Below are 14,943 nucleotides of genomic sequence, written 5' to 3'. Positions count from 1 at the left end.
CCACTTTACTAAATTCTAGGGAATAAGACTGAGAATGGCCAGGGTTTCCTTCCTTTGCTTTGACCTCTCAGATTTTGACAACGGTACTTTCTGCCCAGGTTTCTGCCATGTTACCTAACAATTCTTCCCTGTTGGATAGAATTAAGCCTAGGGGAGCTATCCCCTCTCATTGCTCTTGTGAATTCATGTAGATGAGCGGAAAGTCCATGACCTATCGGATTCTCAGTTTTTAAAAAAAGAATGAAATTTCAAACAGAAATCTAAAAGCCACCCATAAGAATCTTGCTTAACTGGCAGTTCTATAATCATTATCCATATGAATAAACCTCTTAAAATGACAATGTGTGGGAACTCTCTTTATGTGGACCAGAGTGTTTTAAATATTCACAAAATTTACAAAACGTCCCAAAGTATGTAGTGCAACGCTGAATTTAAAACAAACTGTTTCATTAGAATTTATTTTTCCATTCCCCAACATGACAAAGAATAAATTCCTAAATAAATACAACTACACTGGAAGAACTTTCTGGACATCCAATGCTCATCCACTACTGATTATGTGGAAGAACTGCTGTGATACCTAATTTTTTAAAATTTCTGTAATTTTTAAATGGTCTATAAATAGCTGGAATCAGATTTTAGGAAAGCATTAGCTGTATTATTCATTTGGCTAGATACTGTACCCTTATAATGATTTTGTTTCTTTCCTTATTTATTTTCCAGATAATATCCTACACTATAATTGTTTTTCTGCCTCCTAGATTTCCATGTAGATACACGTATTTGTATTATTCGGTAATGACAGAATCCTTCTATTACGTCTGTTCATTACAATTCAAGTAAATAAAACTAAATGATCCTCCATTAAAAAAATTAATACACTATAAAGTCGTATTAATCAAGTGAAAAATATATATACATATTGTTCTCCCCTAATAAACTGTAACCTCCTAATGGCAAGATTTAAATTTGAATGTGGATGCTCCAAAGTGCTTGGCACATGGTTTTGATGCTAATAAAATCTTAAATGAATGATTTTACATAAGGTAAATGACATTCTTAAATAAGATTGGAAGTATTTGAAATGAAGTGACTTCTGACATGGTAATTTCTTGAAATTCTTATTAAGAAAGTTTTTAAAATCTAATGTTCATAATTATTTTCAATAGTATTATTGAAAAGAGCAAAAAAAGAGAAATAACATAAATGCTCAATTACTAGTAGTTATCTATGCTAATAAAAGTATATTAACATGATGTATTATATGAAGATTATGTCATTATATGGAAAAGTATAAACAAGAGAGAAATATAGAACTCAAAATAATATATATCCACTGTAATCATCATGACACACAAAAAATATGGTTTTATGTTGACACATTCAGAAAGGGTCATGCAGAAATTTAAAAATATTTTAATCTTAGCATAGCAAATTATTTCTCTATAACTATTTAAATGTACCTCTTGCTAGGAGAAAAGGTTATGGGTATTCTTTATTTCTTCTTTATACGTTAGTGTACTTAATTTGTTGTTTTTGTTTTCAGTGAGCATGTAGTAATCTTATAACCAGAAAAATGAGGCTATGAAAAAAGGACTTCTATCCATTCAGTAATAATTCTAAAATAAACTGTGAAAATGAATAAATTATGTTACTTTAAGTATTACATTCACATAACATTACATAAACTGCTTTATTTGGCAAAAATTAACACTGCGTGATATTTGCATGATTATAATATTAAAATTAAACTTTCAAAGAGTATATTCTTTCAATCTGTAATACCTGCCAAGGATCACGACCTTTCAAATTTCTTCATCATTACCATCATCATCATCATCAGTATCAACAAGAAAGAACAGATACTCTTTTCCACCTACCAGGTAACAATTAGAAAACGTACATGCACTTTATCCAACATGTTCTATCTTACGGTTTTAGCATCTATTTTAGCAGGAGATAATTTTGTTCAGTTATTTGGGCAGCTATATACTTTTAAATTATTTACCTATGTTCAATCGGACTTTTGGTTTTATCATTTTGTTATTCATGTTTTTTAAAAGAAGACTCAAATTGATTCTTAATTACTGGTCATATAGGATAAAATGGGAAAAACATCATTTTACCCATTCAAAGTTTATCTGGAGATATCTGTTTTATATTTGGTGTCGAATGTCTCCAAGTAAATTCACACATCTATGAACATTTCAATATGAGAATAACTGACCTCTGATACAGACCTATATCTCAAATTTATGAACTGATTTTTCTCTGCCACTTTGATATTTAAATTTTAGTTATAAACAAGCTATGACCATTTCACTTCATAAAAGTAAGTCTAAAGGCAAATGTTTATACCCCATTTCATCTATCACACTAGGCACAAACCTCTTTGGAGATTTATCTTTGCAAATGTTGACGAAAAGAAAAAAAACTGCTTTCCATAAGAGTGTGATTAAATTAAAAAGGAAATGTAAAGATTCTGGAACATATCACTTCCCTGTATATCTGAGATATTCTGAAGTTAACAGATAACAGCAGACTGTTGCTGTTTCAGGCCACACAGTCTGTGTGCTAATTAGGAAGTCTGGATTATTTAAGGGCTCCAACTTCCTGATTATGCTGCTGACATGCCAAAGTTAAAAGTTATTCACTCAGGAAAAAACTAACAAATAACTAGAGCTGTAGGGGTCTTTTGAAGTTATAATAAAGAAAATGAATGATTCCTCCAAAAATTATACATCCAAGATGTAATATACCTGATACATTTTTAGTAACATTTAGAAATATAATTCACTTGGAGGAAAGAGTTAAAAACATACTGATATAAACTGCTGTGAAGAACAAAATTTGCAATATGGCAATATGGCACAGCGATGCTAATTTAACTGTTTCTAAGAAAACAGTTTGCGTAAACTGAATTCAATCTATGAGAATGACAAAAATATGTATTCATGTGATAGGTATAGTCAAAACCCAAAAATTTCAGTTGGAGTTCCATGGAATTGCCATGAACATTTTCTCTTAAAAAAATAAAACATCCAAACTTTGAAAAGTTTTGCAGACCTTTTCATTTAAAGGAAAATACAGCAGGTGCATTTGTCATGTGATTTTTACACCCTAATATAGTCATGTTTTACAATCATAATCACTTATAATATATTGTATAGTCTAATTTTCAAGACATTTTCTTATAAATTATTTCAGTTGATTGTCATAACAATCCTATAATGTCAGTGTGGAGAAGTTCTATGGTAAAGGAGAGGGAAAGGTATTTCTGTCGATTTAAACAGTTACGTGGCAATAAAGTCTATGGTGGCAAATGTACTTTACTCAATAGAAATATTTTAAATTATTTGAAAATCTGAGATTTATGTGAAATTCCTTTTAGATACTTGGATTTACCTGTTTGTTAAAGTAGAATAAAAAATTAAGGAGAGGTAGAAATGATTTTTCCAATCCCACCTACTAAAAATAAAACACTTGAATCTGTTCACCAGTCTCCAGCCCACTGCCAGGAAACGTTTCTATCAGTTCATATCTCTATCTTTGCTGCCACCATGGTCACCTAACCAGTCTCATCACATCCAGCTTTGCTCCACGCTGACCCAGAGACAGCCACAGTGATCTTTCTAAAAGGCAAGTCCAAAAGATATGGTCACTTCTCTGCTGAAAACTCTTCAATGACATTTCCCATATCCCTTAGAGGAAAAAATAAAGGACCAAACTTACAAGGCCCTCTTCAGCTACTGGGGTTCAGGGCATGCTACCCCAAAATATGGCACCTTGGCATATTGAATATTTTAAGCTGAAAGAGCTTGGGAAAATGGCAGAAGCAGGAATGTCACTTTGACCTTCCTCCAACCCTTATCACCAGAAGCAGGTCATCCAACCCTCCTGTGAGAGGTGCCCTCCCTCTACGGTAGGAAAGGAGCATCCTTATCTCTGAAGACAAAGGCACACGGAGAAGACTCCTAACAACTGTTTGCTAAGTTTCTTCCAGTTTATTACAGTTACCTCATACTCCTTAACCTGTCGTATTTCTAGACCATTTCCCACTCTTCATCTAATTTAGCATAAAACTACTCAGGTCTGTTCTTCTGGTCTTCATTTCCTCATGAAGGCTCCCACGTCACAAAGACCTTACTTTAAATCAACTTGTACGCTTTTCTCCTGTTAATATACTTTGGCAGTTTAATTTTCAGACCCAGCCAGAGACCCTAAGAGGGTGGAAGAAAATTTTTTCCTCCCCCACAAGTCTCACTTTTCAAATCAACACCACCTCCACTCCTCCACCCTCCAAAAAAGAACCTCAGTTAAACATGTGCTCTCTCTCTTCTAGGCTTTTGGGCATGTGTTCACTCTGCCTGGAACTCTCTTTCTCACATCCTTTTTTTTTTCCTGCTTTATCTCCTCAAATCCCCCTGGTACATAGTTGTATATCTTAGTTGCAGGTCCTTCTAGTTGTGGCATGTGGGGCACCGCCTCAACATGGCCTGACAAGTGGTCCCATGTCCACGCCCAGGATCCGAACCGGTGAAACTCTGGGCTGCTGAAGGGGAGCGCATGAACTTAACCACTCGGCCATGGGGCTGGCCCCTTTTTCTCACATCTTTAACTGGCTACCTCCTATTCATCATTCAGATCTCAGCTTAAACATATCCTCTGAAGAAGCTTCCTCATTTCTTCTAGATTAGGTTAGATGCCCCTGCAATGTCTTTCTATCCTGGAACTTACTATACTTTACTATAATCTTTTGTTTTAACTGACTGTTTCTCTCACTGACTCTAACTACTTGAGAAAGGGGCTGCGTTTGTCTTGAGGACTGAGGTCTCTCCAGGGCCCAGTACACTGTCTGGTGGTAGCAGGGACTCAAGTAACTCTTGCTGAATGAAAATATCAATATCAGTTAGCCAATCTTTCAAAATATACACCACTTTAAAGCACCTTTAAACTGATAAGCCTTATAGACTATAAGCATAAAATAATTTTCCTAATGTACCAATTTCACACGTTAATTCAGCCAGAAACAAGGTTAAAGATATATGTTTAAAATACATCTTCTAGAAAATGTTTAGAAAATGCTGGATGAAGAAAGTGATGACATAAAACTCATTTAAAATAGTAACTACCTTGAGGAACTGGCAGTTGTTTAAAAAAATAATAATAATTTGAAAAGCAAAATGATGACTAAGCTCTTTCCTGAACTAAAAAAAAAAAAACTGAACTAAACATTAAACCAAACTGAACTTAAAAAAAAAAAATAGAATGGCATGCTGCTTTGTTGATTTTTGGAATAGCTACAGAAGGCAAGGTGGGGATGGCAAGGACACGGGGTGCAAGCCCTGAAGAGATTTTCTGCTCTCTCAAACCTGTTTCTTTCCTCACTTTGCAAACCCTTTATAATATAAGAAAGGGAGAGGAAAAGGAAATAAGATAGGGGACTCATTGGGAAGAATTACCAAGTGCTTTCGAAGAATTCAAATCTTTGCAAAATAAGAAACTAAGGGGAAAACAGAAAAAACAAAACGTAGCATAATTCTCTCTCACGTGAGGCTCAGCTTAAAGGAGGCACTTGGCGCACACTGTCTAAGAAGGAAACCTCACCATCCTCCCTCCACATGAATGCACCGGCTTCAGTGGATGGTTTTAGCATTACTCTACTAAGTGGCAACTCCACGGGCACCGAGCCACCAGAGGGACTTCTGAATGTGACACTTGGTTCCTTAATAGACTCTTTCAACACGGGACAGATAGAAAGTAAAAGAGAAGATAACTTTTTTTAAATGAAGCAATATCAAATATCACTAATTACCTGCTCATAATAGTGGATATTCTCCTCAGCCATATCTGTAAATGCTGACTTGATATCATTTTGCATATTTTGTTTCCATCTTTCCCAATCTGCTTTCAGGGCATTATTAGCACATTCCACTTTATCTTCAAGTTTTCCAATTTCTTCTGTAAGCTGAATTAGATCACAAAGAGAAAATTGCTCATGTATTCTTGCCACTAAGCGAATTCATCATATCCAACCTGAACATTATATCCAAACAGCTTAAGAAGAATTCTTTTTTTTTTTTTGAAAATCACCAGTATTTACCATGTGTACTAACTAGTTAGAGTAAAAAGAACACTGGATCCAGTTACAGATGTTGAGTCGAGTTCTGAGGTCTGCCACCAATTAGCACTTGATCTTGGCTAAGTCTCTCAAACCCTGGGCTTCAATTTCACTATTTATAAAACAAAGGAAATCGAACTACAAGTCATCCCAAAATGACTTTGCAGTAATACTCTCATTACCACTATTGTTTGTGGTGATAACATTTATGTTACAAGATGTAGCTTCGTTCACTTTAGCTTCCTATTTATGGTCATCATTTTTCAATTGTTTATAGCAGAATGCTCAATTAACTGACATAACATACCTACAGATCATGTAGCCCGCCCTGGAGGCCCAGGGGATTAATTTGCCAAATTTCACTCAACTGGTAACAGAGGAAGGTTTATATCTCAAGACACCTGACACCTAGTCCCTGCTCCATTAGACAGGCTTAGTGTGATATTTACAACTCCTCCCCAGCTCACCCACCAACCGTTGAGTATGTAATTCATCAAGTTTTTGTTTTGTATTTGTCATATTTATATTCATATAAATATTTATACCCATTTTATATACACTTATATTTATTCATATATTCAGCATATATTTATTAAGCGTTCTATACTAGGCATTCTTCTAGGACTTGAAGATTCAGTAGTGAAGATAAGAGACACAAATTCTTGCTTTTACCAGAGCTTATACTCCTACTGGGGAGAGAAACCATAAGGAAGATGAATGAAATATGAACTGTCAGTTGATAATAAATGCTAAAAAGAAAAACGAAGCACAAAGGTAGATAGGAATGTCAGGATGACACAATTTTAAATAAGATGACAGGGGAAAGCCCAGATAAGAAAGTGTCATTTCAATAAATATCTGAAATCAACATGAGAGTGAACCATGGGGTTCTCAGTAGGAAAAGCATTCCCCACAGAGGAAACAACAGGGTCAATGGCCTAGAGGAGGAAGTAGGCCTGGGTGGTCCAAGGAGAATAAGGAGGCCAGAATGGCTGTAGCATGCAGCAGAGTACAAAAGAGGGAAGGTCCTAGGAGATGAGGCTAGAGAAGCAGTGGGTGATCAGGTCTTATGGAGCCACGCAGTCCTTGGTAAGGTTCCTGGATTTTATTGAATGAGATCCAAAGCCAGGAAGATTCCAGGAGAAAGATACTCTCTCTCTCATGTTATAAAAGGGACATTGTACATTACCACTGTTGCTTAAGTGAAAGTATTTGACAGAGGCTATCATTTAACAAATTCTCATTTCAGAGATGTTAAAATGTGACAATGTATGTCTTAGAATCAATGACATATGTTATTTGCTTCTAACATTTGTGTAGATTATTGTTTTTGCTATAGAGTTTCACTTCTCTGTCCTTATTTCATTGCAGCCATATTTTATTTTATTTCCCTAAGAATAGACATTTGGTATTACCTAATGCTTTTATTACCTATAGGAGATCAATTTCAGTAGTAAGGTTGACTTTCATGTTTAGCATGGGTGTGGGTGTGTGTTTTATATTTTCACTTCTTGTTTTGTTTGTAAACTATCTCAGTGAGGTCATTTATTACTTTATGGGTTTGTTCACTCCTTGGGGTAATTACTTTGCTAAACCTTAGAGAATTTGTGTAATAGCATGTTAATGGGATGTCTAATGGTGGGCTGTGGATGCTAGGGGGTAAGCTAAGAGTAAAATTGCTGAAAGGCCAAGTTCAAACAGGATCTGGGCCTGCTGGAAAAAGCCCAAAGGCTGGTTAGAGAACTCCTTCCTCTGGGTTGTTGGATGGAATCTTGCCATTTTCATAGCCAGATGGAGATTATTAGCAAAATGTTTCTCTCACATCTAGGATCTAGGAGGTACTTACACCTACTGTAACCACACTGTTACTCTCCTCAGCTTAGGTTTTGCATCTAAAATTCCTATGCACTGGAGTGGAATTACTGGCAGAGTGCTCTACTGAAACTGACTTCAGGAAACATAGTATCTAAATCATATAGTCTATCTTCCTCCTCCTCCTGATGGAGCTTAAAATGGTGTCACTGCCTTAAAGGATTTACAAATAATTTTCCCTTTGTCAATCTGCAGCTCCCCCTCATAAAAGCCCGTGGAGGCGTGGTCAAGCTGGTTGGTGCTCCTGCTCTGACCAAGAGCTACTGCATGCCTAGAGAAGAGGTCCTGAGCTGTTCCTGGCCTCACTCTCACCTACAGAAAGAAGGTCTGCAGCCTCAGGAGCAGAGCATTGGATTAAGAACGCTGACAACAGGTTAAACTGGCCTCAGTTTAAGTCCCACTTCTGTCTTTTATAAGTTATGTGACATTGCAAAAGACTGCGTTGAAACCATAGTTTCTTCATCTGTAAAATGAACATAAAAATAACAACACCTAATCCACAGGGATTTTATGAAAATTGGATGAGATAACGAACATTAATTGATTTACACAGTGCCTGACAATTTGCCTACTAAATATTATCTATTACCACCACCACCACCATCATCACCATCATCATCATCATCATCGGCTGGTGAAACTGAAGCTGATTTCCTCTCCTCTTCCAGTATCGTGGTCTCTGGAAATATGCCATTCCTCTGCCAGGGCCAGGTCTTAGGTTAATTTCTAGTGCCACTTCTTAATCTATTCTCACCAGTGTGGAAAATGATGCATATGCTTTAAGTATATATGATCAATTCTTTTCATTTTTTTGTTGCTATATCTGGGTATTTTTTTCTTTCTTTGATGATTTCATCATTATTTTAGTTGGAAAAGGAGAAAAGAGACATTAGGTATTTCCCCACACTGAATCATCTTCCCATAATTTCAATTCTAAGAAACTCTAATTGATAATAAGCACAAACACCTAATTCTCACACAAAATAGCATGGAAAAGGTTGAGTTAAAAAGGATTGAAGGTTGAATAATTCTTTTCACAAATACTGGAAGTGATCTGGCCCTCTGTTGGTGGAAAAACTGAAAAAGCAAGCAACTCTTTTTGCCAGGAAGATGTTGTAATACCAGAATGAGTAATAAAAGATTGTGAGATAGTAAAAAGAACCAAAAAAAAAGATATTTAACAGCAAGGCTAATGAGTAATTTCTAGCTTCAGTTATATTCAGCTAGAAATTAGCCACACAATTAAATGAAACCCATTAATACTAAGAGCTCAGGCAAACCAAACAATATCCTTTTCCAGTACTGAGTACCTACTATAGTACCAGTAACAGCAGCAATAATAATGACCATTTATTGCATTTCTGCCATGGGCCATTGCATTAAGCTATATACTTTACATAAATTATTTCATTTAATCTGCATAATAATGTTGCAAATTAGGTATTATTATCTTCATTTTACAAGCTGGAAAACTGAGAAAAGGAAATGAAAGAGATCATAGTTGTTTGCGGCAAAATAAAGATTCAAACCAAGGTCTGCCGAAGTTAAAGCACATGCACTTTCTGGACTCACTGAACAGCACCAGCATAGCTTGGCTGTGGCTTTCAGGGTTGAATTGATTCAGCTCTTCCCTCTGGGAGTTTATAATCTATTAGAATACAGATATGCAAAAATAAAACAAAAAAGAAAAGCTGTACTACAAAGCAGAGTGTGATATATGCCATAATGGAGGAAGAAACTAAAGTGGTATAGAAAGATACAGAATGGAGGATTAAATCTGACTGAAGTAGAGAACATTTTGACTGTTAATTCACTAGGCAGTGACTGGGGCAAGGAAACAGCTGGATGAGTGTATGGCATAAACAAAACCACAGACATGGCACGCTACAGAGGGTGACAAAAGAATGGGTAAGAGGTAGGTTTGGAGTTTGGAAGTGGGCAAGGAGAAACACGGGAATGCAGCTGGATAGGCTGATTCAGACTGACCACTAGAGGGCGTAAATGATATTGAACATGAAATGGATTCTGCAGGAAATGGTAAGCCATTGGAGGTTTCTGACGCAGAGGTGTCCTTCAGATAGATTCCTGAGTCAGAGGTATGTAAAGATGGTTAAAAGAGAAACAAAGGAGGACGAGAAGGAAGGAAACCAGTTAACCTGAACTGGGACTAAGGAGACAACCATGAAAAGTGATAAGGAAGATTTTGTTCATTCACACTCACTTGCTTATCCAGCAGCATTCACTCAGTATCCATCCAGTCTGTTAGGAATGAAGATGGACGGTGAAGAAATAGACTTTGCCCTCAAGGACTCATGCCCAAGGGGAGAAATAAAAAGCAAGTGGATTAAAAAAAAAATGTCAAGGCCATTTCATATAAAGCAAACAGCAGGTGTACAGTCCCAGAAGCACGTGTACTTCAAATTTTCTGAAGAATTGCAGGTGGTTCATTGAAGTTGGTACCTGGAATGTGAGTTGGGGAATAGCAAAAGATGAGGAGAGAGAGGTAGGCAGTTGCCACATCCTAAAGGAGTTTCGCTGGAGGTGTTTGGATTTTAATAGAAGACAACAGAATTGCTGAAGGAGCTTGAGGAAGAAGACTGGGGGCAGTAGTAACAATTAAATTCCTGATGTCAGGGGTACTGAGAGGAAGAGACTAAAATGCTGGGAGGCAGAATCAGGAGGCTTTGACAATTGACTACATGTGGGCACAGGGAGAAAAGTCTGTATTGATCATCAGGTTAATGGGAAGAACAGGTCGGGGATGGAGATACAGGAGATGAAGGGCTGAGGCAACAGTAATAATACAGACATTCATTGTCCCAAATGGTCCTGCAGGGTGAGGTACGCTGCTATGCAAACATTCAAAACTACTCACTTGCATAGGGGACATCAAATAAGTTTTGGAGGTCAATAGGAATCCAGATTGCACTAAAACTCTGAAAATTCCAGAGAGACTTTGCTACAGTAATTTGGGTGGTTTGGGCAAGTTGGGAGGTGACATGGACACACCAATGGCATGCAAGCACAGATGAGTATTTTAAATAATAACAATTTAGAGGTATATGTCTGGAGAAGACAAGTAAAACTGTAAGGAAACTACCCAGAGAAGCACTTTACATCTCAGAGCAACTAATGCACAGTTCTGATCTTTTGGGAGAGTTCTCTTCATTATCAAGGTTTTTATCTTGATATTTTAATAATGTTTAAATTGTCTTAGAATTCTTCTAGAACAAAAAACAGTAAGGTGGCTCATTTGAAAATTGTTAGAACACTTGTTCCTATAAAAGAAATACCTACTCCAACTCATTAAAACGCACAAATTTGGTTTTAGTTGTTGCCTGTGCCCTCTTTTGATACAATCAATTTTGTTTGTAGTGCTACGCTTTCAGGGTTCTCTGGAAACTGTGAAACATTTCACTGGTTCTAAGTCATTCAAATGTCATTCACATTTGATTAAATGGAAGCTTTCGGTTTAGTGTGCCTACGGCAGAATCAAGCCACAGTGAGAAGTGCAAACAAATTCAGGAAACTTCCTATGTATAGAGATTGAGCTATAGGAAATTCGATGTGAAAAATAACTGAAAATTTTTCTATAACAAGCTCAAAGAAACGGGGGGCAATATTAGAGAATTCAGAAGCAGTCTATACTCATTAAGAAAACCCCTTGTGGGAGTTACACACTAAAAAGATGACAGACTTTACTCAGTTAGTTAAGAGAGGTTTATTTCTTGCGTACTACGGGCAAAGCACGTGGTAGATGTTGTGAGAAATACAATCTAATGAGCACATACTTTCCTGAGGCACTTGGGGCTAAGTAAAGCTTACAAAAAACAGGATTCTTATATTTTGGAGTTTTCCTTTGTTCTAGAAAGAAGCTAGGATAAACTCTTCATTGTTTTTTGTTAAAAACTATTTTTCCTGAGAGGAGGACACAATCAAACTTTGGTAAGCTTGTCACATGTTTCACTAAAAATTCGACGATTCTTATCACGTGGAAAAAAGAAATGTGCTGCTCCCTGAGAAGCGACAAAGTCACAGAGGAAAAAATTAAAGGAAATAACAATGAAACAAAATTTTAAAAAATGATCATGCTAAAAATAGTAAGTCCACATGAACATCAACATAGTGAATGTCAAAGTAATATTGAATTACAATACTTCACTATCTCTCATTCATGAAAAGTACATTCTTAGAGGAGAGTGTCAAACTGAAGAATAAAAGATGCACGCGGTTCACGTCACATCCCACTGACGTGAAGGAATCCTACACTCAGCTGAAGGGAGATCCCTCCTTTACTCGTCAGGTTGGGCTTGTTTGCTTTTTTAATTCAGTTCCGGGTTATCTAGAGAATGGTCTGATGGTTAAAAGGGCCAAGAACAGATGTGCTGGGTTTCACGACCACCATCTACAGCTCTGAACTCTGGTCATCACGTTGTGAATATTTGTCACAAGTCACGTGGAAAAGTGGATAAAACAATTTGGATAAATCCATGCAGATCATTCATTATTGCTAGAAAACAAAACCTACATTCTACTGGCAGAGGCCTTGGGCCATTTTTACAACAGGAGACCATTACACTATTTTTAACAGTTATTCAATTTTTGAAGTACATGTCTGCTAATGCAATCACAGCTGCACTCAATCGCTCAAACCCACTTCGTCACACTGGAGGTTTTCTTCCTTATACCCTCAAAGCTGACTTCAGATGAAATCAATCCAGAAACCCTATAGTATTCTAATAATTTTTCATAAAATAGACCATTACAGATTTTAATTTTCTTTTGTTTTTTTTGAGGAAGATTAGCCCTGAGCTAACTGCTGCCAATCCGACTCTTTCCGCTGAGGAAGACTGGCCCTGAGCTAACATCCATGCCCATCTTCCTCTACTTTATATGTGGGACGCCTGCCACAGCATGGCTTCACAAGTGGTGCCATGTCTGCACCCGGGATCCAAACTGGCGAAGCCTGGGCCACCAAAACAAAATGTGCACACTTAAGCGCTACGCCACCGGGCCGGCCCCGAATTTTCTATTTCTTTTGCAAATTTAAATTTGTAAGAACATATTTTCACATAAGTATAATCATCAGAAATAGACCTACTATTAGAGAAAAGCTTTAAATTTATGGTTTATTTATTAGCTCTTTTTTAACCAAACGATTAACTAAAATATGAAAAGAAAAAAACAATTTTTTTCATAGAAAATTAAAATAGTATTTTATAAAATTTATAAAAAAGATGTAATGGTAGTACATTTTAGAATCCTATACTAAAGATAATTTTTTCTTTATGACAAAATGTGATCTTGGAAATTATATCATAAATATCTATTTATTTATAAATAAAATGTTACAGAGGTGAATTACATTCTCACAAAGTTAGGGTAGCAAATAAAATATTAAAAGCATTAAAAATATATTGTTAAAATATAAATCTCCAAAAATATTTTATAGTAAACAAAATGTGGAGACAAATTCTATAAAATAGGACTACCTTTATACTTATGAACTATATAAGAGGTAAAGACGATGTATCCAGAATGCATACACTTACTTGATCCAACACAAAACAGTCGGAACAATCAGGTTTTTCTTCTTAGAGATTAAAGTGTGCTTAAAGATGACTGGGTAGGCCTTTTGCTCTTAAGATTTGAGTTTGATCTATTGATGCTATTTCTCCCAATACATTTCCATTACAGAGGCAAGAACTTTCAAATTGACTAATAGAAATAATAATTATTCCACTGAATATGCTTGGCTATTCAATGTCCTCCTACAAATGGATTTTGCGAGCTTATTTGGACTTTCTGGCAGGAAAGTGCAGCAATTTAGGAATTACTTTAGAATCACTCTAGACTTGGCAAGGACTATGAGAGCCAGTAATTAGCTTTTGGAGGGACAGGCACAAAAAATGGGGGTCATTTATCTAGTTAGAGTGAAATCACCTTTTTATTAAAGACATGACAGAACAGCCCTGGTCTCCTTTACATTCTTGTTGAAAGCCTTTTAATCATCTTTGTTTTCTTTGTCTCTAACACTATCAAGGATGGCCTGATAGTAAGAAAAAGTAGGGAATTCACAAGAAGTGGACTGAAGTTATGGTGAGGGGCAGAGTTAGGAAAGAGAGCTACGTTCCCGTATGAATGTCACACAGAGAAGATTCTTAATATCTGCCTGCTAACCCAACACTTCTGAGCACCTGCTACAATCAGGTCCCGCACTGGATGTCACATATGGCACCTCCTTCAACTTTCTCCCTAACTCTTAAAGGTAGCTTTCTGCCCCCAAAGTCTAGCTGGCCGAAGTTTTCGGTAACGTGAACAAAAGTAAAATTTGTTCATGATGTGGGTCCCCGTAACAGTACACTTCCAACATCCTTAGGTCAGCTCTCACTTATGTTTTTCTTCTCCTGAATTGTTTGGCAAACTCAATCTAAGTTGTGTTTCACGTTGCCCGCCCCCAAACTTTTAATTTTATTTATTCAGGCTCCTTAATCCTCTATTCTCCTCCAAAATGCAGTTCCTTATTACCGTCAGTAAGATGGAAGAGCAAATAAATTGAGTATAAAAGTAAATGTTTACTCAAAAAATCTTCAGTGTTAAGTGCTCACTCCATGCCAGGCATTGGCCCAGGCACATGACCAGGGCACAGGGGTGCACACAAGAGGGAAGCTCCCTGCCACAAGGAGTTTATGACCTAGAACGGTCTTCAGATCCACACTGCACTGGGCATTCCTTCTTATTTCACCTTAACAGCTGCCTTGGAATCCAGCAGTGAGTTTTCTCCCTTTTCATAAAGACAGAAGTACCTTCCAAGCTAAATTCTAAGAAATCCAGAATATCTAGATTCAAAAATTCCCCGAAAAAAGGAAATGTATCTTTATATCCAACAAATATCTTTACTGCACTAAATATTCACTTGATGAAATTAAGTGAATACTTAATATCCTTAT

At 36.5% G+C, this 14,943-nt stretch overlaps 1 protein-coding gene across 9 annotated transcripts in view; it reads right to left on the bottom strand.

Annotated features, from left to right (window-relative positions):
* SNX7 (sorting nexin 7) overlaps nt 1-14,943 on the bottom strand; it is a 96,235-nt gene that overhangs the window by 18,143 nt on the left and 63,149 nt on the right. For 6 of the 9 annotated variants that reach the window (XM_070486891.1, XM_070486892.1, XM_070486895.1 and 3 more), the window contains one exon: nt 5,816-5,968. The exons of 1 other annotated variant lie outside the window; for it this stretch is intronic. In XM_070486891.1, the coding sequence (XP_070342992.1) occupies nt 5,816-5,968 (153 nt within the window). Of the gene's footprint in view, nt 1-427; nt 3,633-5,815; nt 5,969-14,943 lie in introns of those variants that run through there. 2 more of the 9 variants (XM_070486897.1, XM_070486894.1) reach the window with 2 other exon arrangements.

Source organism: Equus asinus, chromosome 16 (genome assembly GCF_041296235.1).
Source record: "Equus asinus isolate D_3611 breed Donkey chromosome 16, EquAss-T2T_v2, whole genome shotgun sequence".
NCBI lineage: Eukaryota > Metazoa > Chordata > Mammalia > Perissodactyla > Equidae > Equus > Equus asinus.
This window is presented reverse-complemented; position numbering and strand designations above follow the sequence as displayed.